Source organism: Melitaea cinxia, chromosome 24 (assembly GCF_905220565.1).
Source record: "Melitaea cinxia chromosome 24, ilMelCinx1.1, whole genome shotgun sequence".
Lineage (NCBI taxonomy): Eukaryota > Metazoa > Arthropoda > Insecta > Lepidoptera > Nymphalidae > Melitaea > Melitaea cinxia.
In genome coordinates, this window is record NC_059417.1 from 11,227,803 (window position 1) to 11,254,392 (window position 26,590).

General features: G+C 30.8%; 1 protein-coding gene across 1 annotated transcript in view; it reads right to left on the reverse strand.

Annotated features, from left to right (window-relative positions):
• LOC123665722 (tubulin beta chain-like) overlaps positions 1 to 24,018 on the reverse strand; it is a 49,717-nt gene extending 25,699 nt beyond the window's left edge. The window contains exon 1 of the mRNA XM_045599982.1: positions 23,962 to 24,018. Coding sequence (XP_045455938.1) covers positions 23,962 to 24,018 — 57 coding nt within the window. The remainder of the gene's footprint in view (positions 1 to 23,961) is intronic.
• Between the last annotated feature and the right edge of the window lie 2,572 nt (positions 24,019 to 26,590).

Sequence of the window (26,590 nt, forward strand, 5' to 3'; positions counted from 1 at the left end):
GACATAGGCTATATTTCAACAAATAGCCAAATAGGCGGACAACGAGGACGAAGCCGCGAGCTAAAGGCTAGTATATAAATTAATAATCTAAATAACTATTATCACCTGTGTTAGTTTCTGTTCTATTATTCCTTTTTCATCGAACACTACGAGTATATTCATGAAATATTTCTATACGCAAATATAAATCTAAAAGTTATAGTTAAATACCTAATGGCCTATTGTGGCTGCTGTTAAATCTATCCGTAAATTTAAAAAAGTATAAACTTTATCCAAAAACTATTATTGTAAAATAATTTATCCAATAAATTTTAAGTCCGTGAGTGGGTAGATACACAAAGCGACGCCATTTTCGGACCGAGACGGCTGCAATTTGAAAATAGAATATAAACTTTTTCTTATTGCATCGCAGGATGGCCGTTGACATGCTGCATTATTTTCGGCCAGTCTCCCGGAGTGTTGCCATATCTGGATACATTATTATATATACGAGTGCATCGCATTGGCCGCCTAAGGAGTCTTTATAATTTTATTTTTGATTATGGAATAATTGTATTTTATTTGTAATGTTAACTAACTGTGCCCTGTGGTTTAACCCGCTCAGGTGGTGATTCAGTGATATATTCGGAATTAATTTGAGCATTTTTCATCCAAAATCCTTACAAAATTTTGCGTTCATAATATTTACATACATTTTTATAAATATTTCTTCATTACCATGGATAAAGATGAAATTTTCAACATTAGGTACTAGTACGATACGTAATTAGTACGTAATTGTAGTACTTGTAAAAAATTTTGAATTAAAAATGTGTAACAATTGTAAAATTTTGATATAAATACCTTAATACATTTACATATATTATTTAAAATGTATCTATTTGTGTCAAATCACTTATTTTCCTTTTGTATTTTCCGAAAAATGATGTTGTTACATTTAATTAAACATTGTTATATTTATAATTTTCCTATTGAATGTATACAAACGCGGTTAAATATGAAACTTGTTATGTAATAAAAAATAAAACTTTACCAAGATATTATTACATAATACAAGCATACTATATTTTGAAATCATGAGATTGTTATTAGGAATGAGTTATATACAATAAAAAAAGTTTTAAACATTATTTCAAAAACTATAGTGTATTATATAATATGATACACCAACAATGAAATTAAAATGAAAAGGTCTTTCAGATTCTTAAAAGTGAAAAAAAAAATACAGTCGAATTGAGAACCTCCTCCTTTTTTGGAAGTCGGTTAAAAAGTGAAAAAAACCGCAGGAGTTGGAAATACTTACCGAAAATATTTCATAACAAAAAAGTAAATATCCTTACTAATATTAAAAATGTGAAAGTAACTCTGTCTGTCTGTTGCGCTTTCACGCCAAAACTACCGAACCGATTTAAATTAAATTTAGTATACAGATACTCTAGAGTCTGAGAAAGGACATAGGCTACTTTTTAATGCGAAAAAAGGGGTATAAAGGATTGAAAGATGGGGATGAAAAGTTTTATGGGTGTACCGTTATTTTTAGAGCTAGAAGCTTGAAACTAATTTTTGAGGGGGTTGATTTGATATGATGATATATGATTGATTTGATGATATATTGATAAATGAGATTGAAACTTTTAAAAGTTTTACCCTCAAGGGTGTAAAACAACAATAGGGACCAGAGGATGAGTTTGTTTGGAAATATGGAAGGTTTATGTGAATGTTTTATAAGTTTGCGACAAGAGACAAAATATTAGATCTATTCTGATATCCAAAATAAACCAAAAGATATGTCCGAAAAATGCTATCCAGTCACTATTTTACGCGGACGAAGTCGCGAGCACAGCTAGTATAAGTATACATTTTGATTATACAAGAAAAAATAACCCATACACAAATCATAAAACAACACTTACATACTCGTAAAATGTGTTCTGTTTTAAGAGAAATAATTAACGAGGTCAATGCCTCGCCTTCACAGGTGTTAAAGGATCGAAGTACAAACACCAGATGTAGATGACAGACTTAGAGCCTGCTTCATCAGTTGTGAATAACGCTATTTGACGGATGCAAATAGACCATAAAAAATATCTCTAAGGAAGGTTCTAAATTTGATTTAATTATTTTATGTATTTTATATTCAAAGTTATATCGTAACTTTTTACTGAACGGGTAATAACTGGATATTACCAGTTCTGATGTTTCGTGATCACTTAAATATGATCTAGATTCCCACCCCGAGTCTGGGTGTAGTATAAATATTTATTTATATATTTATATATGTATTATTTATAAGTATGTTAATCGAAAAAAAATATATGTAGGTATACCAGTCGGCTGTTACCTATAACACAAGCATTAAGTTGCTTACTTTAGGAACAGACGACCGTGTGTATTATTGTGTAGAAATTTATCTATTTATTATTTAGTATTATTCGTTTTTGAGTTGTCTCTATCAATGCGTATTTTTTTGAGTAAACGTAGTAACGTAGACAACGTTGTATTACTTGACGATGTGAATTAGTCTTTTTTTTATCGTTTATCATCATTACAGCCTATACAGTCCACTGCTGGACATAGGCCTCCACAAGTTTACGCTAAAAATAACGTGAACTCATGTGGTTTGCCCATAGTCACCACGCTGGGCAGGCGGGTTGGTTTATCGTTTATGAGCAAATAAAATTCTTATTTGGTAACAATATTGAAACATGTCGCGACAAATCTTTAGCATACTATACGATTTTCATTAAAACTCTAATTAGATTTTGAACTTTACCCTCAAAGACTGTTATTCAAGGCACCTTATAGGTTCAGTAAAATCGGCCGCTCGAAGCGTGATAAAACTATAGCACACTTAGATAGATGTCAGATTCTTCGGTAGTATTTCTATGACCCTTATATTCAAACTTTTTCCACTCATCTTTGATATCATTTTTAGGCGTTCAACACTAAAATTGTTTACATTTGAGTACACAGCTCGTGCTAGCTTATCCAAACAATTTTTAATAGCAATCAGATCAGGGGAGTGTGCTTGCCACTTATAGTAGATCCATAAAAATCTTCTTTTTTTTCCGTCATTATGGTAACTATTATAAGTACCTGTTTGAGAATCTCATTATTACCTGCACAGATGCGAACCCGATATACAAAGTACCGTAACAGTTTTACATAATGTAATTAACACAGTATGCAAACAACGGGAAACGTTAATTAGCGATTATTGCACGAATATCGCTCGAAAATTGTTTGTTTAAACAATTATAATCAATTGTCGATTTTAGTATTGTTTATCTTATATATGATAGTTCTACTATGAAGATTTATAAAAATATGTACAAACGATATTATGCAATAAAACATAAGTCACATAAACATAAGTAAACGTAATTGTAGGATAAGCAGAGCGTAATATTTTTTCGAGCCCAAAAAGACCAATATGTATCTGTCGTATAATTAGATATTGCACCTTCTGTTTATTTATTTTTATTTTCTTTTTTTGCCTAAAAATTTGTGTTTATAAATACAGTTGAAGTGTGAAGGTATAATAAATAGCGTTAAAAGACACATACATATATTACATAGAGGGCGCTGTGCCAGACGTTTATTCACAGACTAAAAAGACTGCTTTATTATAAATTTAAATGTAGATAATCATTGATAAAAGATATATGTCAATGGTCAGCTTAGTGTTAATTATCACGAGCGGGTATCAAAGATGACCACTAATTCTAGCCAATAGCCACTGCGCTATTCAATATCACTTTATATTATGTATCTGACTACTTCTTAGTTTCTTACCCTAACGTATATCTACTATAAAAAGTATACCTATATTTTTTTCTTTTTTCCGCTGTCGAGAGGTGTCTGAGAACGCACGAGAGTTTCAAGTTACAGCATCCCGGCAGACAGATAGAGATTTGTCGTAATTATCTGCTGAACAGCGTTGGAGGCGCTTAGAGTGTTCGAGCTTCCGGTTGTCGATGCTTAGGTTCTTTTTTTTAGAGTGGAATTTCCGTTTTAGTAGTGTTGCCAAGTTTTCTTGATTTGTGATGTTGACTGTCTTTAATTATTTATAGAATTTTTTTTATAATTATTAGTATTTACTTCATCAGAAACATAATTTTTAAAACATTAGCAGAACGATTATTTTTTGATAGTTGTGATCGCTCCCGTGTGCTGTGTGGCTACGGCACCAAAGAATAAAGCCACCCCCTCTCTTCCCGTGTGTGTCTTAAGAGGCGACTAAGGGATAACAAGGTTCCACTGCCACTTGGAACTTAAGAAGCCGACCGATAGCGGAATAACCATCCAACTGCTGGCTTTCAAACACACAGGCCGAAGACGGGCAGCAGCGTCTTCGGTGCGAGAAAGCCAGCCCTGCGGTCACCAACCCGCCTGCCCAGCGTGGTGACTATGGGCAAAACACTTGAGTTCGCGCATTTTTGGCGCGAACTTGTAAAGGCCTATGTCCAGCAGTGGACTGCAATAGGCTGGAATGATTGATTGATTGATTTGATTGATCGCTCCCGAACGAAAATAAAAAAGTGACATGGAATTGAATATTTTTAATGTCACTATTGTGGACAACGATAACTACGTTTTAAAATAGAGCAATTTATTTAAAACATTATTAAAAGTATTAATCATAAAAAAATGAAACATTTTAAAAATACACTACATATAAAACAAAAAATAGACATTGATCTATAATTAAAAAAAAATTAAATCTTAAAAATGAATCAATAAGTTTGCAGGCAAACGAAAAAAAACCGACTTCAATTACATCGACAAGTAATACAACGTAGGTAGACGAAAAAATAATCAAGTAACTACGCGTTATCAAAGATTACTCAAAAAGTAGTTATTCAGATCTCGATAAAATTTAAATGTCACCACATGATAAACATCAGCTTTTGATTAAATTAAAATTTATCAAAACCGGTACACCCAGTAAAAAGTTATTGCGGATTTTCAAGAGTTTCCCTCGATTTCTCTGGGATCCCATCATCAGACCCTGGTTTCCTTATCATGGTACTAAACTAGGGATATCTTCTTTCCAACAAAGAAGAAGAATTATCAATATCGGTACATCCAGTAAAAAGTTATGCGGTATAATACAACGTAATTCGACGAAAAAAGCGTCAAGTAAAAACGCATTATTAGATATAACTCGAAAAGTAGTTGTTAGATCTCAAATAAATTTAAATGAGACCAATTGACACATACCACTTTTCGATTAAAGAAATTTTTGTCGAAATCGGTCCACCCGCTCAAAAGAAAAATACAGTCGAATTGAGAACCTCCTCCTTTTTTGGAAGTCGGTTAAAAAGAATTCAACTTACATACAAACATAAAAAATCATTATGTTTCAAATATCGAATTGCAGCCAACCGCCAAGTGTTGAACACGTGTATAAAGCTGGATACACACAATCTTACTTAAGAACTAAATTGTGTTTGTGTGTTGTTATTAAAAAAAAAAATGAATAACACCCAGTAAAAAGTTATAATACACATATAAAAAGTACTGCCAAATTGAGAACATCCTTTTATTGAAGTCGGTTAATAAAACACGCAGTGTTGATACGATTGAGTATAAACATTCCAGGCACTTGATTAGAAAATAATGGCGGAAGCGAGATGTTATGGTTCTTTATAAAAAATAAAACAACTTAATTGATAAATGCTGTGTTATGGAGCCTGTTTTATAGACACTTAACTAGTTATAGTAAAGTTAAGTGATAGTTTGTGTTCTGTTATGTAGATGTAAAGTAGATATGAGAATGTCTGTTACGTTCTTATACTTATTTACACAAGAAAAAATCCTTGTGGAAATTAATGAACTAATAGTTAAAAAATATCATCTAAAAGTTTACCTCCTTCTTTTAAAATGTTATAAATTATATTTGAATTAAAAGCAGTAGTAAATAATTATATTAAGCCTACTTAAATATACCTACTACTTTTCTGTCGCAGTGTCAATGAAATAAAATTTTTAGACAGAAAACCAAAATTGCAGCTGTCATTAGAGATTACAGATAATTTATAAAACTCCAGACTACATGTAATGGCGACCGCAACAGGAAAACAATCGTTTACGGACAGATAAAAAACTAAACTATACTACTAAGTACTTGCACGTCGGACGATGACCCGGCGCTTGCACGTATTATAAATTAAAAATGTTCATTAATTTCCGCCGAGTCGATGGTAATTACATCTGAATACGTAGATCTAAATTTGATTTGATAATGATTGTGCTCCGCGTATATGAGTCATTACCTGATGTTTTATAGCCTAAATTATGACCAGGTATGTAAGATAAAATTAAGTTAAGTTTAATTTAAATCGATCTCATTGTTGTTGTAACTTGTAACCTCATATAAAAAAAAAAAAAAAACAAAATATTTTGAGTAGCAAAGTAGGTACCTACAAAGTAATAATTGTTTCGAAAATACTGTGGTACGATATAGAATAAAAAATATATATATTAGTCATAAACAAAAACAAATAAACAGAAGATTTAAATCAATTCTAGAAATGTAGAAATAGGTAAAAGGTAAAAATCGCCATGACACGGCACTCGTTTAGGTCAAAACTTACCGTAAGTGCAATGACAGAAATAAAATTCAAATTTAATTATTTTATTTTTACTTTATTCATATACTAAGACAGGTGAAAAAGATCATTAACAATGTGTATGAGACACCTGTGAATATTTAATTATTTATTCAATAATACTTTGCAACATTCGATTGAAACAAAACGTCTTGTTTACAATGAGTCTTGTTTTACTCACTCTCATTACGAGCACATACCAGTATGTATAAGCAATATAGTTAATTATTTTTTTTAGTTAGCACATTTATCGAATTTAACTTTGTCCTGATAATATAATACTTCAACTAGCCCGTTGGAGCAGTCTGTAGTGGCCCTACTTTCTTCTCCGCGGATTGTGGAGTCAATTCCCGCTAAGTCTGGGCATATTTGTATTTAATTTTTGTATATGTAATATTTCTATATAAATTATTAAAAAAAACACAAGATTAAGTTCCTTACCTCAGGAACAGACGACCGTGTATAATGCCATATAATATATATTTATAGATATTTATTTAATAATACTTATTTCCCAGTCATTAGACATTCTATTGTAGCAAAAACTGTACTTAAGTCAGTCTTGGATTTAAATTGTCAATTATTAATTAGTCGTTAGTAGGTAAATTTAATTTCTTTATAAAACTTTAATAATCATTAAAAAAAAAAATGATTCCACTATTTTCATTGCAATTTATTATATTTCATTACCCAATATATTTTCACGTATCGGTCTAGAGATCTCGCGAAATTTTAAAATCTCACGAGATTGCATTCCGTAGGACTTGTACACGATATTTTCTAATTGTCTAATTTAAACCATTTCAGCGTCTTGAAGCTGAACGGATCTGGATGAAATTAGTTGTGAGATAGTATGACGATAATATTGTCAAGTAAATTACAAGTTATTATATTTAACTCAAAATGTACTTGTAAGATCTCGATCTAAAAGGGACAACATGATAAGTAGGAGCGTTCGATTACAAAGAATCATCAAAATCGGTCCACCCAGTGAAAAGTTATGAGGTAAAACAAAAAATACTGTTGAATTGATAACCTCCTCTATTTTTGAAGTCGGTTAAAAATGCATGGCATTATTAGAATAAACGTTGATGCGATCAAAGTAGCGGGCAATGACACCTAGTATACTCACAAAACTTTGTCATATTTTAAGCCTTTTACAGCACAATTTAATAAAAAAAAAAATCGAAAGAAAGGTTTAGTTTCTCTATGCTTACATTTAGATTAAAAAGGTTTGGAAAGGGGAGGTTTATATAGTTTTTTTAATTTACTTTTAAAAATAAAGTAAAATGAAGCAACCTCCAACTGCAGATCAGATGTTAGAATAAATACTAAATAAAGACTGAGTTTTTTGCTGTAGACTAGGCGATGTAGAACGATACCTAGACTGAATCAAGGTCGTCTACTGACCCCTGAGATATCGCGAGCTCTGGAACATTCGAGGAGTTTTTATCGTCTTATAAGAAAAGGAGGGATTTTTGTGTGTAGTGGTGAATATTTTACATTTACGTACGTAAATATTTTATTTTTAGTAATAAATCGGAGCTATACTTACTTTTTTGCGGTAAAAAAGTTTTGAAATATTTATTGTACCTACTTACTGTTTTTTTTGTCCGTATCATTACATTAAACAAATAAATAAGAAGTAAAAAAACTAAATTATTTTAATACTTTATCTAATGTTATAAATCTGTCATTATTATAATCTGTAACAAAATCAAAACCCGTAGCCGCACCAACACGGTAAAACCGCAGGACACGCTTTGTTTATTATAAAATTGGTATCACATTACTATTCTTAGAAATAATTATCTACCAAAATGTTATTCATTGTATGGTAACAACTTTTATTATTTTTCTATGACTCAACTAATCTGGTTGCAGACTTCCTTTCCTGAAACTCATGACTAACATTTAAACAAAGGTGATTTAGTTTCGATAGCAATGCAGACTAGACTAGATTTACCTTCAATCCTATTTCTGTAAAATTTAAAGTATTGGTTTCCTGGATGGAAAGTATGGATGCACAATTTGTTAACCTTAGCATATTATGGCCAATAGGTTTAAAAAAAATAGCCAAATGTGTATTTTTAGTCAGTGTTAAACGCATTCAGTTTTTGTATTCGAATAGATTAATCAAAATTAAATTGAAACGATAGTCTAACGACTAACTACGATTTCGTCAATTTTTTTTACAAAAAAAAAAAACATTATTTCGGTGTAGATGACCAACTAATTTATGACCATAGAACCTCATACTAGAACTCTATAGTAGCACTATAAACAGCATCTAAACCTCTTAAAACGGATCTACAAGGAAATTGTAGTTTACTTTTGATGAGAGGATCATAAGTTTAACTGTTTAACGGAACGTTAACATCCATCTTGAAATCTGTTTAAATTGGGAACACGAAATGTCACGACATATTTGAATGTTTGGCATGTTCTTTTTAAATATGTGTCATATGTGCGTGTGCTTCCTCACATCTCCATCTATTCTTCCCCTCTTTGTTATATCGGAAGACAAAGTGGTTAAATGAATGATGTTTTTAAAACATTATTTGTTTTGGAGGTTGTAACTGTTCTTGTTTTTTTTTTTTTTTTTTTTTTGAAATATTTTAATATTATGACATACAGATAATATAAATTGTCTTAATCCTCTTTCAATGGTAATTGGCTTAGTTCTCTTTAAATGGTATAAGTGAACTTTATTGTTAAATTTAATTTGTTAATTTTCTATTGAAAACCTTAATCTATTAACATTTAAAAACTAACTGCACTCGTATTGTGGTAATAGAATTTTTGAGTATATTTATTAATTTATTAGGAGCTTAATTTATTTTATTTAGGGAACAGCACCGTAAAAGTTATTGAAGAAACAAAGTGTATTTTAAATAGTAAAGCGAATTACGAACACCCACCGTTAAAAATTAAATTAAGTAGAACAAACTTGCAAATAAAAAAGGGGAAAAATTACAAAAATATTACGATAAATCCGGAAAAAAAAATATTTCAATATAATTCAATATCACGTAAATAATAAAATCAACACATTTCTATTTTTTAAACACTAAAACATTATTTATATCTTAAGCAGATTGTCTATAAATATATGGTACATTTTAAATTCTAAGCACGCAATGGAATTCTACAAGTTATTCTATGAGCCCGTTGTTGGTAAGTTATCGATTCTTGATAGTGTTTATCTTTAGCATAAGTTACCATAGACTATCTTGGACCCACCCTGTCAAAAGAAATAGATCCTTGTGATCTCATCATTACAGCCTATATAGTCCACTGCTGGACATAGGCCTCCACAAGTTTACGCCAAAAATAACGTGAACTCATGTGTTTTGCCCATAGTCACCACGCTGGGCAGGCGGGTTGGTGACCGCAGTACTGGCTTTGTCGCACCGAAGACGCTGCTGCCCGTCTTCGGCCTGTGTATTTCAAAGCCAGTAGTTGGATGGTTATCCCGCCACCGGTCGGCTTTTTAAGTTCCAAGGTGGTAGCGGAACTGTGTTATCCCTTAGTCGCCTCTTACGACACCCACGGGAAGAGAGGGGGTGGCTAAATTCTTTAGTACCGTAGCCACACAGTACCTTGTGATCTATTTCATCTTAACTTACAAGGCTTTTTTCACTGTTTCACAGATTGTGACTAGAAATATCTGATGAAAAAAATAAAGAAGTACCTAAATTAAGTTGGAAGTTGGATACAGTTAAACGTTTGACAACTGTCTAAAAGCTTATCTGTAACGCTATGTAACTAAAGCCTTATAAAATTTAGCAAAGAGCTGGAGCAACAAAACAATACCCTAAATGACACTTAATGTCACAAAAAAAAAACACTAACAACTTCATATGAGCATTTCTCTTTTTTTTTACCATTTTACATTTATTGAATGTCCCACAAGATTGTAGATGAATAATTTTGTATAATATGTATTTTGCGGATTCTGCTTTATTTAGTATAAAACATAATTATAGAAAGTCACAGAAAACATTCAAATAAATTGTAAAAACATAGTATTTAGTTAAAAAAAACAATGAAATACAAACTATCAAAAATGGCAATGTATGAAAATTCGTATGTCCCAATCTGCCATCCGTTATTTCAAACACGATTATTTTGATAAAGTTCAATAAAACTATAGTGACATTTTGATATTAAACCGTGTTGCGGGGTGAGGGGATCTACTTAAATTGCTTTTTTTTGGTCGTTTGCATAACTTTAATAGGTATAAATTAATTTTAAACTTGTCCCAGAGAACGTTCCAAAAATGGATTTCAGATTTTGTTACCCATTTTCAATACATTATAAGTTAAAAAACTTCCATTTAGTTAAATAATTGCGATTTGGCAACACTACAGGTTCCGTTAAATGCCGCCATATTGATTTAGGCCTCAGTCTTGTTCCGACATTATTTGAGAAGGACGCGTCCAGTTTAAAAAGTGAATCGCATTCCGGCATTTGTTACTGCTGTTTCAAGGTAAATTAACAACATTTACCACCTTACTTTATCGTGTCATAATAGTTAACAAATTACACTAAAATTGAATGAGTTACAATAGACGTAATTTTAATTCTAACCACCACAATAATATTTTGAAAAAATTAAACAGGTGTTTGTTACCATTTTATTTTGTTACTTTGGCGTAGTAACGTATAAGCGGAAATTTAAGTAACAAAAACGGAATTATAAAGCTACGTTTGCATTCAACAGCGCAAGAAAATGCCACTAACTCCGTCTGAAAAAATGAAACGTTACAGAGAAAAGTTAAAAGAAAATCCGGATAAGATGGAACAAATAAGGAAGAAAAATCTAGAAAGAATAAAATCAAAATATAAATATAAAAAAATATCGGAAATGACCGAAACGGAAAAAAAAATGCAACGAAAAAAGTGGAAAGAAGAAAAACAAAAACAAAAGGACAAAAGAGAATCTAAAAAAGAAGCAAGTAGTAGCTCTTTATCAAGAACAGCTGTTTTAGCAGACTCGGTAACTAAAATCAAAACTTCGGCCACGGATAAAATACCACCGGACGAGGCGACGCCTGGAACACCATCGACTATTTTAAGGTTGTCCAAAGCTACAGCAAGTTTACGAAAGTCTAAAAATAAATTAAAACTAGAATATGATAAAGCTCAAAGTCGTATTACTTATCTAGAACGATCTCACGAAACTGCAAGAAAAAAAATATACAGACTACAAAAATGTATAAGAGAAGAAAGAAAGAAGTTTGAGACCGAATTATTAAAAATAAAAGCCAGAAATGAGGTCTTAGAAGCTTCTTTGAAATTGACTTACAAAAATTGTGAAAGTAATAAAGAGAGGGCCCTGATAAAGAAAATTGCAAAAAATGATCTAGTGAAGGATAGTAAATCACAGACATTAATTTCAAGACGAATTGGTGTACGAGTGAGAAACAAAAAATCGATCAAAAGTATTTCGAGATTAAAAAAATCTATAATAGAATTTTATATTCGAGATGATGTAAGTAGGGCAACTGCAGGCAAACGCGAATGCAAAACTTTAAAAAAAAATAAACAGCAAATAAGATATCTTAATATGTCTTTGCGAGGTTTACATGAGCAGTACAAGAAAGAAGGTGGTATTGCAGCATTTTCTACATTTTGTCGATTCAAACCTTTTTACATTTTAAGTCCAACCATACACAATCGAAATACATGCCTCTGCATTAAGCACTCAAACATGAATTTCAAAATAGAAGCACTGAATCGTCATAAAATAATCGATTTCCGTAGTTCGCATACTCTCTTGGCAAAAGTAGCTTGTAATGTAGAAAATATTGATTGCATGTATGGCAAATGTAAAAATTGTAACAGAATTTCACTTCATTATGATTTAGAAAATATTTCAGGCTATCAAAATATTACATGGCAGATGTGGGAAAGTGAGATCCACTCGTATAAAAAAAATAACAATGACGGAGAAAAAGAAATAAAAATCAAAAAGACTGTTAAGTCACACAAGAACAACACAGTAAAAGAATTAATAAAGTTGTTTGAAGCTGACATAGCAGCATTTAAAAAACACAGTTTTAATTCTTCGCATCAAGCAAAATGTTACAAATACTGTATTGACAACTTGTTGGATGATGAAATAGTTATCCATTGTGATTTTTCACAAAATTATGAATGTAAAATGTCGGAAGAGGTGCAGTCAATGCACTTTGGTGCGTCGAAAACGCAAGTTACTTTGCATACTGGCGTTATATTTTTTAAAGGTGGACAGAAATCATTTTGTACCGTTTCACCCTCCAATGTGCATCAGCCACATGCAATATGGGCTCATTTAAACCCAATTATAGACTTAGGTAAAACTTTGGTTACAGATCTTCAAAAAATTCACATATTCTCGGACGGACCCAGCTCTCAATATCGACAGAAGAATAACTTTTTTTTAATCAATTATTTTTCTTCATTACATAATGTTGATATCACTTGGTCATTTTTCGAAAGCGGCCACGGGAAAGGGGTGGCTGACGCTATTGGAGGTGTAGTAAAGAGGTGTCTTGACAGGCAAGTTTCATACGGGCATGATATTGTAAGTGCTGCAGATGTGTATTCGACATTACAGTCTTCAGTTAAAGCTGTTAAAATTGTTTATATAACTGAAATGGAAATTAACGCTATTAAAGTATTTGTTCCTAATAATCTTAAAACTATAAAAGGAACCATGAACATTCATCAAGTTACTTGTTTACGTGGTAATGATCAAATTCAGCATCGTATTTTGAGTTGTTTTTGTGCTAAAACTAAAATATCTTGCACTTGCTATGACCCAACTGAACACACGTTTGAAAATGTTTCAAAAATTGTGCCACTATCTGTACACGAAGACTACTGTAGTGCTGTAGTAGATGAACGTGATGAAAATGGAGTTGAAGAAACAGATAACCAAGTCCTAAACAACGAAATACAATCATCTATGCTACCAAACCTAGAACCTACAATTGGTGACACCGTTTTCGCAAACCATTTTAACATTGCTTCCGACTTGCCAATTATATGTATAGGAGATGATGACCTACCACAACAATCAGGACAAAAAGACGAAAAAGAAAATTACGGCTTTATAGAATTTAATAACGAGCGTCTAAACATTGAAAATGATAAAGAGAACATGAGAAATAATGATAACCTGACATGTTATCAAATTGAACTATACCCAACAATTTCGAAAAATCGTTTGGATTTAGGTTCAACCTCTAAAGAGTACACAAAGGAACCGAAGAAAAAATCGTTGATTTCTGTTGTGACGCGTAAAATAGCTTGCAGCAAATGTAAAAACTCTACATCGATGCACAGTTTAGTAAAATGTATGAGTTGTAAAAAATTCTTTTGTGTAACATGCACCGAAGGTCAATTTTATTTTGACTATATTTGTAATTTTTGTTTTGGAGATGATTAAGCTCGTGTTTAAGAGGGTTAAGTATTATATGTAAGTTTAAAATTTCATGTTTGAGTGTAAAATATTTTTTTTTTACAGGATAGTGGGTGGCGAAGTACTTTCAAAAATGGTCGTATATTTTGATATCGACAAAGTTATTGTTAAGAATGATTTTTATATATTTCTTAAGGAAAATTTTTCCTGGCCCTGGTCGACAACACATTTCATATTGTCAGAGACATGTTTCGATTGTGGTGGTTCTACACAAAGCACGTTCAATGCATCGCCATCTCATTTTATACTGATCATGAATAGAGATGATGTGAAATATTTAATAAAAAGCAATTGGTTTTGGTGCAAAACATGCGAATATGTCAGCGTGTATGATCATTATCCTGATGATGAATGCGATAGTTGCAATAAATAGATGCACCTTTTTTAATATCACAGTTATTATTAGCAGTGTGTGCGCTGCTTTTTTATAAAATATTTTTTGTTTTTAAAAATTTGTTTTTAAATTTCTAATATATATTTTAAATATGTTTGTAGGTTATACAAATGTGATTTTTAATTAAAGCCAGTAAAGCTATGTCAAATTTTAGAATCATTCATCTTTCTCAATGTTCCGAATTACAAATGAACGTATGGCTAATATTTTAAGTTCCTATGTGATAAATATAAGACTAAATTATACTTAGGTACTCAAGTTGTCCTATACAAAACTGTAATACAGTCCATATTGGTAGGTATTACAGTTTAGTGATTGTCATGTTCCTCAATATTTTTAGGTACCATAATTTAGGTATAATTATAATTATGGTTTATATTTTACATATGTAGGCTACTGATCCTTGCAATTTAAAAAATATATCGAAGTGAAAAATCCGCTGTAATAAGAAAATTTTGATTTTATTATCCTGAACCAAATGTTCCTAAAATGTTATTGTTGATTACTAATAAGCGTTATTATATTATTAATATTTAATGTTTGTTTCTTGTAGTTTACGTAGACCGACAGCTAAATCTGTGAAAACGGGTGTCAACTGTGATGAATGCTTAAATAATATTAAATATTTCTAACTACAAATAAGCTTCTAATACTGTTTCGTTATTGAAATATTTTATAAAAGAAGGTCAATTTTATATAAATGCCCTCAAATGATGTCCTAAAAATGTTCCTATTTAAAAATTAAGTATGACAAAGATTTGAATAAAATTATTATTAAAGTTATTAAATGTTGCTAAGCACTAATCCGACGTTTTTTTTTTCATTTACTATAGTTACTTACTACTCAGTACTCGTTATCAGTTTCCATTGCGTGGTAATAAAAAGTAAATATTGGTAATGACGATGAAAAATAGTATATATTCTCTCCCAGTGTAAAAAGTTACCTAAATTTCAAATCTGTTCAGCCATTCCGGCGTAAAGACAACAAACATATACTCAAACTTTCGTATCTATATTAATATAAACTAAAATAGTTATAATAAACTATAATAGTTATATAATAGATATATATAATAGTTTGTACTACTTTTCTTTAAACTAATAATAGGCATTGTAGACGCTGCCTTACTTTTTTTATTTTGTTACCAAATACTCTTGTTTTGTTACTGTCCCAAAAAATCCCGAACTTATTTTATGTTTTATGTATTTAATGTTTGATATAAAACAATACAGCTTGGAGAGAGACTCAAGGATACTTAACATTTTAATAAAAAGTATGAATCATCCGTCAATTTTGTGTAATGTTTATATAATCAAAACATAAAATTTAATTTAATTGCAAGGTAACAAAAAAAAAATTAGCACTTAATTGGAAAACGAGTTTTTACTTTTTTGATCTTTTTTTTGGGATAATATTATTAAATTCATCATGAAGTATCAAGAAGTTTATTATTCGGGACATCACAATTGTGACTTTAACGTCTTTTTTTAATAAATAAGGAGTAACAAAATAAGAACATTCTTCTACCTTCATTTAGTTTTTAATACTTTTTTCACAAAAGTTCCTAATAAAATAAATATTCTCGTAAAAAATTCAAATGTTAGTAAAGTAAACTATCAATTTCATGACAATAAGCGATTTATATAGATATTTTTATTTTTAACGATTTTATAAAAATGTGGCAAAAAAAATGAGAAATGCTCATATGGACATATTTTTCACAGCTCAAAATAACTCTAACTTTTGACCTTATAAAACCATATTAGCGTCTATTTAGTGTATTAAAAAGGTTATCAGGTAATCTAGAGCACATTCCATCCTTATTCAGTCTTTAATTGTTCGAATTAAGACGTCCAAAATCCAAATAAGTGTCATTAGGCAGGATATTCGTCATAAGAGTTTTAAAATGGCGGTCGGACGCCATTACCGCGCTAATGTCATTCAAGGCACGCTGGCGACTTCCACGCGTGAATCACGGTATTGAATTTGAAAATCAAACGCTTTGTTTTTTTAATTTTTTATGGATGTGTTCAGACGCAACGGTGATAAATATATATTTATGCATTGCAAAATGAAAATAAAAAATTTGCTTTATTCAAGCAGACCTCAAATCCACTTTTTACAAATTAAAATTTTATTAACAACTTGTAATTAAAAGTGAAGCTTTCACCGACTCGGAATGTAAATTCTGCAGAGAACAATCGGCAAGAAACTTCTGTTACTCTTTAAAAAATATATTTTTATTATAACGTTTCAAATTGCAATTGATAAGCTTTACACTCAACTGTCCCAGAAGAATGAAATCGCGAGTTAAGATTTTTTGTAGTAGGGTAAGAAACACAATAGATTCAGTCAACTGCTAGGTATGAGAAGGATATGGCTGGTATTTGTTAAGTGAACATCAAACTCACAACCGCTAGTGGCATCCGCTAGTTGCAATAACCACTACGCCACACGTTACTATTTTATCGTATTGTAATGTTAATCTTGATAATGATTTTTTTTATTAATAAGCCCAATTTATTCTTAAAAATTTTAAGCTACGAAACATGTATACATATACATACGTATAGACAATAAATATGTTTAGACTTTAAAAAATTTACGAAAGGTAAAAAATGCAGGACGTCTAGTATATACCAAAAAAAAAACCTTATGTACAAAAAAATAGGCATTTTTTAGAAGACAGTATTTTAAAATATTTTCCGGTTATAAGAATAAATTCAATAAAACCAAACTAATAATTTCTGTGGTAACTAAAACAAAATGGTTAACAATAACAATTAAAACCTATGAGTAAGTCATAAAGACGTGACTAACTGTGTTTTTTATTAACATAAAAGCATCTGTCTGCCATCAAAGAGAAGCATAAATACTCTTTCGTGGATCCAGTGTTAACTTTTTTATGTTCAAAAAAGGTTTTATGTAGTTTTAAAAACTCCTTCCTGTATGATTAAACTTTTTCAAATTAAATGTTTCGTTTTTTTGAATATTTTGAAATGGCCGAGGTTTTGTAAGAGTAAGTAGGTTTTTTGTTCCGCAGGTTATTATCATAAACTTTATTCATTATTTTATACATGAAGAAGATTTAAGTTTTTTTATTTATTCATTGACAATTTTTATTCATAGAGAAAATAGAGTGAAGTTAAGCGCAACAGCCATTGAATTTCCCTCTGCTGGAAATATTCTCTGCTTACGAAGTGGCGTATAAGATATTTAATAATAATATTACTAACATAAATTATGTATTAGAAAAATTTATAATTATTATTAAATTACGTATGTTTCTACAAATTTAATACAATTCTAATATTAAACTGCATCAAAAGCAAGTATCGATATTTTTTTATGGTCCTACTAATGGATGCCTGTAACTTTATGAAAATGAATTTTTTGTTATTATTAACCTATTAGAATATTTCTTACTAGTTTACTTGTAACCCTAGAGAGGTGAATAAGTGGGTAGCAATACAAATAAATTCCAAAAATCCTATAATATAATAAAACAGCATAAATATATTTTTATAGTCTTAGATATGTTACGTTATTCATATCACATAAAATAAATTGAGAATAAAATACCAGATCACAATTTACTATATAGGGGTAGTAAGTCACTTTCGAAAAATCCTGTGTATTGTACCTATATATAGTAAAATAGCGTAAATATTAAAATTCCAGTAATTTTGATATCGCTTCAGCCTGTAATATCCCACTACTGGGCATAGGCCTCTTTCGCTATGTAGGAGAAAGATCAGAGCTTAATCCACCACGCTGCTCCAATGCGGGTTGGCGGATATATTCCCTACTACGAGTAACGATCGCTATCAGGTGTACATGATAACAACCGGGACCGACGGCTTAACGTTTTGATATAGATTATAGTATTGATGTTTTTACCGAAATTCCAAAATATCGTATTTGCTTTCTTTGTCCAAATAATGTGACAAATTAGTTCGCAGAGTGACACATACGCGATAAGAGAAATGATATGAATTATCTTAATATAAACAAAAGATTAGTTATGTTTTACCAAAATAAATTAGGAAAAAAAGAGATAAATTTCTTACCAACACAAAAATTCAGCAAATAGTAGCATTTAAACAGACTTAAAAAAAGGAGATTCTTAATTTGAGCGTATTTTTTTATATTTATTACTTATAAGTTTCTTTTTTATGGGGTGTACAGATTTTGATCGACATCTGACGAGTGTTATTTAAGTTATCACTAATAATGTGTGTTTGATTGAGTATTTTTTCGACTACCTACCTCGTATTACTTGTCGATGTTAATTTGAAGCTGTTTTTTTTCGTTTGGTGCACAGATAGTATATTAAAAAACAATTGATCAAATTCATTCTCTTCTAAAATGATAACTGGTCGAAAATTTTCCGCGTTCTTAATTCAAAATAATGTACCTTAATGTACATTTGAAATGTAATAGCTAGTTCCATATTCGAATGAGCGATGGATAAAATAAAATAACGGTCGCTAACGGTCGCCGCTTCTATTTAATAATATCTTTTATCGCACTCGAACCCGTAAGGGCAATTATTTCGCTATACTTGTTTTGTCTGCGATTTTTTTTGTGAATATTTTCGTATTTTGGCCTACTTGAAGTTAGGAGATGTTCTTCCGGCATTTGCGTTGCATTTGTTGAAGTAACTTTATTTATTCAACAATAAAAAAAATGTTGAATATGTAAGCATTTATAAAAAAATATGTGCAAACACTAATTTTACGTTTTAACAGAATGTAATGAATACCAGTATTAAACGATTAAATTTGTAGAATAGCTTCATTTGAAGAAAATCGACTTCTAGCGCTTTGTGCGAAATGCCATGTTAATAAACAGAGACCTAAACCCTCCTATACTTGCACGTACAACTTTGCGGGTCAGCTTTACTGCCACACTTGCTCTAGGACCTTTAAAACTAAATGCGCGAGCCATATTAGGGCCCATCAGAAACTCGAGTCATGACCCCCTAGGTCGCCGTCATCGAAATCGATGAGTGGGACTATATTCTTTATTGTAACGGCATAAAAAAATTAAACTAAATTATAAAAACGAAGAAAAGTTATGTAAGATAATTATATAACTGTTAATTAACGTTTTGATAAGTTTTACGAACACACTGTGTATTTTTGAATTTTTGTACGGTATACTTTAGATTTTTCTTTGATAGTGCTTGTTTATTACTTTTTGTGATTAGAAATTTAGCTGTGTGGCTACGGCACTAAAGAATTTAGCCACCCCCTCTCTTCCCGTGGGTGTCGTAAGAGGCGACTAAGGGATAACAAGGTTCCACAACCACCTTGGAACTTAAGAAGCCGACCGATGGCGGGATAACCATCCAACTGCTGGCTTTGAAATACACAGGCCAAAGACGGGCAGCAGCGTCTTCGGTGCGACAAAGCCAGTACTGCGGTCACCAACCCGCCTGCCCAGCGTGGTGACTGTGGGCAGAACACATGAGTTCACGTTGTTTTTGGCGTAAACTTGTGGAGGCCTATGTCCAGCAGTGGACTGTATAGGCTGTAATGATGAGTGCTTGTTAGTTACTTTTTGTGATTAGAAACTTGCATCTGATTTTATGATACTTTTCTTATTATACATATATCCTTTATTGCACTTATAATTTTTGTACAGTATACCTTATTCGTATACCTATCTGTTAAAGTTATTATTTTATTATAATTACATGTATCTTCTCTTTTACCACAAGACAGTTTTAGATTATGAATGTGATGTCTCGTACACAGTCAACGGTGTTGTTCACCGGTATTTGAAAAATATTGATTCATCGACGCTTCTTTCATGCTTCTTAGTATTCACATAAAATTGTTTACTATCGAAATATGCTTGGTGTCATATTATTTGGCGTGATATTTATGCGTATAGATATTATAAAAATGGTGTCTTGGACAATTTGATAATTTAAGATTTTTATAGTTTATAAGCTTTAATGTGAATTTGTAGATATATCCTTTGATGATTAGTTAATTATTACAACTGTATATTGACTGACAGAAGTCTCAACTAAATTTTGTATATAAATTTGATTTAAATGACACTATTTTCGAATACGTCATTTTAAATTAATGTGTCAAAATTAGAAACCTATACCCACTTAAGTAACTTTTTAGCGTGTATGTGTATGTAAACTTTTGTTTGTGTTAGTTACCCTGCAATACGACTGTCTATTTGATAATGAGTGTTGTTACAATTTAGTACGGGAAGCGATACCATCGTTCATTAATTTAAATATCGGGATGAAAGGCAATGTCCGCTATTGGATTTGTTAAAGCACAAATTACATCAAGTTTGATTTGATTTATCAAATAAATGTGTTTTGTGTATAAAGGGGAAAAAGAGGAAGGTAATCTTTTGACTTGTTTTCTTATCTATAGTAATTTGTATGAATAATTTTTATGCTTATTAGTACAACCTATTATCTATGTAACTGTTCTTGTAAGGTCTTGTCTAGGTAATGAATCGCCATATACCTTAATACGTGTTTCTAAGAATAAAAATCGTATAAATGATGAACGGATTTACATCTTATATCCATAATGTTTTAATAAATTTAGAATGGAAACCTTTTCTATAGGCACAAAGCGCCAGCAGTTTAAATCTACACGGTTACATTGTATCTCGCCGTAGTCGACAAAAGCGTCTCAAGAACAAACAACTATTCTTTCCAACTTTTTTTAATAAACATATTTAAGATGAATAAAGACATTATTTTTTTATATAAAATATAGTTACCGTTTTAATTAATATAATTGATATATTATGTAAAATTTACAATTTATTCAACTTTTTTAGTATTAAATTAATGAAAATAAATTCCACTAATTAGTATCCTTGAAAATTTCCATATTAATTGCTGTAAACGAATATAAAATTACGTATTTTTCTCACTAGTAATAAATGCGAAAATTGGTATGTATGTTTGTAGCTCAATCACGACGGAACAACTGAACGGATTATTATGACGAAAATGTACGATTTCTGTAGGATATAGAACTTTCTTTTCTTTCAGAGCGAGGCACTTTTTTCATAATGATAGTTTAGGGGTAGGAATAGTACGTAAGTATAAGCAATTTTATGTCCCTAAGAAAAAAAAAACAACGTGATTTTTGTAGGATATGTATTTTGTGAACTATAAGAAATAATGTAATTCAAAGGATTTTTTTTCAGGCTGTAATTGTTATAATTAATAAGTATAATTTTAATTACGATTACAAAAGAACTTTTGAAGCGTATTTGATTTTTTTTAAAGTATTCACGGGCTAACAACTATAGTAGATAATATTATATCGATATATATTTATAAGGCTTAGTAATATAAATCTTCGTTCCATTAAAATTTTATTAAAGATTTTTTTAGCAGATAATAAAATCCTAATTTCATTAAACCGGAAATAATGTAAATTGATGTTAATGTGCTTTTGATGAACAAAAAAACTTTCATAATATTTTATTTATTATATCATCAATATTAATAAAGGATGTATTATAATAAAATTAGGAATTTAAGTTTAATAAAGTTTAATTCAAATACGATTATGGTTGTTTATTGACTTGTTAAAATAATTTTATTATTTCTAGACATTATATGTAAATAAAAAGCAGTAGTTTAAATTCGGTTGTAAAGAAATCTTGTGGTTAGTGTGGCCTGTTGCCCCGGTTGTCAATAACTGCTATTTGACGGATGACGGTATTCAAAAGATTAAAGTCCAATCAAATTCCACTATATTTATGAGATATTTCTATTCGCAAACGTGAATTTAAAAGCTGTAGTTGCTGTTAATGCTTATTCGTAACTTATGTAAAGGATAAACTTTAACCGTTACCGGTATAACTGGCTCTTAAGCTACTCTTGTATTTGACAGATCTTTTGTATACACCTTAGCTTAGAAATGGTATGTTGTATATGTAAATTAATTTAATTAATTTGTCACTCGTTATATTTTCCTTTATAATCAACTTCAAAGAAGGAGGAGGTTCTCAATTCGACTGTATTTTTTATGTATGTCCGGATCGGCGGGCCGATTTCGATAAAAAAAATTATCGAAAGAATTTTCACTAATGAAGCGTCTCTACTTGACTATTTTTTCGTTAACCTACGTTATATTATTGGTCCATGTAATTGGAGGCGTTTTTTTTTCGTTTGCAAGCAAATACAATTATACAAACATGCAAACAGAAGTGCTTAGGTGCACACATTAGCGTATTTGTTAGACAGTCATTATAATTTATCTGTGATTAAAATTCAGACTGCAACGGAACTAATATAATACATAATATTTTATATTAGTATATAATATCGTGTGTACTTTAGTTTTATTACTTTAGAAAAACAGAGCACTGTTAAACTGTAAATTGTTTTTGCTGCACTGATTATCACATAAATTGTATTTCTTTTTTTTCTGTAAATAAATAAATAATAAATACATATTTTAGCATTTATACATAATTTAAATTCTAATTATGATTTTACTATTTTTTTTTTTATTTTTTTTTTCATATATGCCAAAAGAAAACAGTTATTTTTAAAAACAAAATGACATTTGCTTTATAAAAAAAAGTTTACGAGTTAAAAAAAATGTCGTCTAGAGGATCAATTCATGACATTTTAGTAATAAAAAGGCAGAAAAATAAAGTGAACTCAATTTTTTTTTCTATTAAAAATTCATTGCTTCGATTTACCGTAAAGCCATACTTTCACCGGTTATACAATTTTAATACATTTTTTTTCATCCGTTATAAGAAACCCGGCTAGACTAGAGAAAGCACACAATTCGCTCTGCTCCAATAAAAATAAAACCACAACCACGACCGTCACACTTAGCTACATGAAACCGATTTTAACCAAAAAGTTTTAAATATAAAACCTTTTTTGTAACTGTCATACTAAAGCTACATAGGTAAGAATAACATTTCATCATCAAACATTCGACCCTGTGTCATTATTATACGGGTACATTCTTTTGTTAAATTTACACTGTAACAAACTTTTGCAAACATGTCTTTGGACGTTAAAAATGAAAATGATAATTTAATTTATTATTTGAATAATAATTTTAATTGAAAAAATACAAGTACTGTCAACAAAGTTTTCGATTATTATATTACACTTAAAAAGAAACGTCATTAAAATTTAAGACGTATGAAATTAAATGCTGAATATAATATGTCGACACAATGAGAATTTTTGTTATAATCAGCAGTAATAACAATAACAATGGAACATGTTTACAGTAAGATAACTTCATTTTAAAGTAAAATTCATATTAGAATAATTCAAACACAAAAACAATCACAAAAATACGACGGTATACAAAAAAAAAAATTAAATTTGGAGTCGAAACAGACTAGCATAAAAAGTTTCAGTTTCAAAATTTAAAGTTACCGGCTGAAAAGTACGTTAAAAACGTTTTAAATTTAAAAATGAAAAAAATTAAAATCTACTTACTTTAGCGCCAATCTGGTTACCGCACTGTCCGGCTTGCACATGCACTATTTCCCTCATATTTGTGTATTTTATTTATTATATTATAAAATAAATTAGTTTGAACGTTACACGACAGCCACAGCCCGCTGACTAACCGGCTTAGGCTCGAATGAAGCGCTGTGTAGGAATTGAGTGAACGGGAACGAACTATGTCGCTCGGGGTGAGAATGTGGCTATAGTTTAAATTTTGCCGCTTGTATGACAAAAATATTATTTATACTTTTTATTACATAAAAATTTTAAAGCTGTTTTTTGCGCTGCTAACAGTTGGCAGTAAAATTAAATGTAAGCAATCTCTTTTAAGTGCAGAAAATATTAAATATTAAATAATAAAATAAGCTTTTTATACAATACAACAAAAACTATACATCCTTTTTATCGAAATGTTGCTATAAGTATGTAATTTTTAATTAAAATGTACAAAATTTATTTCTTCACTTACACAGTCTCTCTATTCTCCACATTAGAATATTATTTTAAATTTTTAAAATTTTTTTATTTTTTTATTTTAACTATCTATAAAACTTTTTCCCTAAAGCTGACAACACCGTGACCATGATTCACCGCGTAGAGTTCAGTCGCCGACATGGCCATATATTAATTCAAGGACCATCTAATTGCAGTGAGATAAGTCAGTGCTTTGTCCAGTGTATCGAATGACTTAGAAATTTCATTTATAATTGCTTCTCTTATAAGTTATTACTTTAGTGCAAGATTAAGAATGAAAAATACAACTAATAAGACATCAAAACTGTCTTTGTGCAGTTCGTCGTACCGTATTTTGTATGTGTGATACTTTCACACGAACCGTTTTCATTTTATTAAAGATTAATAAGTATAATTTCTGAAATGACGATTTTAAAGTGCTTAAGAGATCTATTTGAATAAAGGCAGTTTTGATTTGGTTTTGTTGACTTTGCACGTTGTGAAAAACGTATTTTTATTAGCATTGTTTCCATTCATCCATCCGTCAGCCCTTAACAGTCCACTGCTGGAAATTGAGCTCCGCTAATGTTCGTCACCCTGTCCGGTCCTCTTCCCATTGAATTTAGCGGTTTCCCGCCATCTTCTTTAGGTCGTCAATCCACCTGGTAAGACGGCGGCCTGTGCTGCTTTTACCGGGACGTGGTCACCATTCATGAACCTTCCTTCCCATAAATAGTAATAAACCTACTTCTTGATGGTACCGAAGTATTATCAAGATAAAAACTACACTAGATTTTAAATTGCATTCCACGGATCACAATTGTCAAATACAATTTCGAGTAGCAGATATTGCTTGATTCCAAAAAATACGCACTTAAAAAAACTAAAATTTTTTTTTTTTTTTTGTATATATTTATCCGTAAACATCTGTCATTATAACATTCTAAATTAAAAAAAAAAGTGTGTCTGTCAGCTGCGACGCAGGATTAGAGTTTACCTCTTCAGATCCACTGTCTCAATGTGCACAAAAAAGGCTTACTAGTCTTAGAAAAAGATTAATACCATATCAAATGGTAAACAAACGAATCAAATAACGCCATCATATTGGGTTCCGATAGACGCTATCTATCTAACCCTATTAGATATTTTATCCGATAGATGGCGTTACGAGAAACGTAACAAGGTCATTCGTTCAATATATTTTACTCTTCATATTTTTTTCACATCGGGAGCCTTATATGAAAATCGATTCTTCACGAGTAAACGCCAATAACCTTTAAAAAAAAAAATTAATTGGATTTTTTGGAGATTAATTAAAAGTATAGTTGTATAAGACGGTAGTACGCGAATGCCACAGAATGTACAACTACCCGCATCCGTGTTAGTACAGTGAACCCAGACGACAGGTCTCATTACTCATGAGTGATGTATACTTAAATGAACTTTATATTTCACTAGCTGTGCCCCGCGGTTTCAATGGCGTTAATTTGAGAAAAAAATAGCCTTTTGCGTTCCGCGGTCAAGGGGCTATCCAAAACAAAAATAATAATTTTTTAATTCGAATCCGTAGTTCCTGAAAATATTGCGTTTAAACAAACAAACTTTCCAGGTTTATAATATTAGTATAGATTAAATGGCTATTACTTTTTATTTATTTATTTGTAACATTAAGAAAAGTATGTATTACAATATAATAATAATAATACTTAATTAGTCTATTACTAATAGCTCTGTCTGTAGCTTAAAAGATTTTTTTAAAATAATATATATAGGTATGTATTGTTTTGAAATGAAATGAAAAATTCATTTACTGCCATAAAATAAGCTGTGGTGTGTGGGTCTACCGATTTTGATGGTTTTTTTAATCACTGAGGTAGGGCACAGCAGGGTTATCCTGCTCAACATTTGGAGCAGCCCCCTGGGGAAATATATAGACCTTATAAAAAATCACAGCTAAATAATACTGCTTTCAAGAAGTGTTGTGTTCCTGTGGTTAGCAAGGTGACCAGAGCTCCTGGGGGGATTGGGTCGGCAACGCGCTTGCAATACTTCCGGTATTGCAGGGGTCTATAGGTTACGGTCATCGCTTACCATCAGTGAGCCAGTAACTTGTTTGGCGACCTGATTGTATAAAAAAATCAAAAGCTGGCGATCTAAGGAGTAC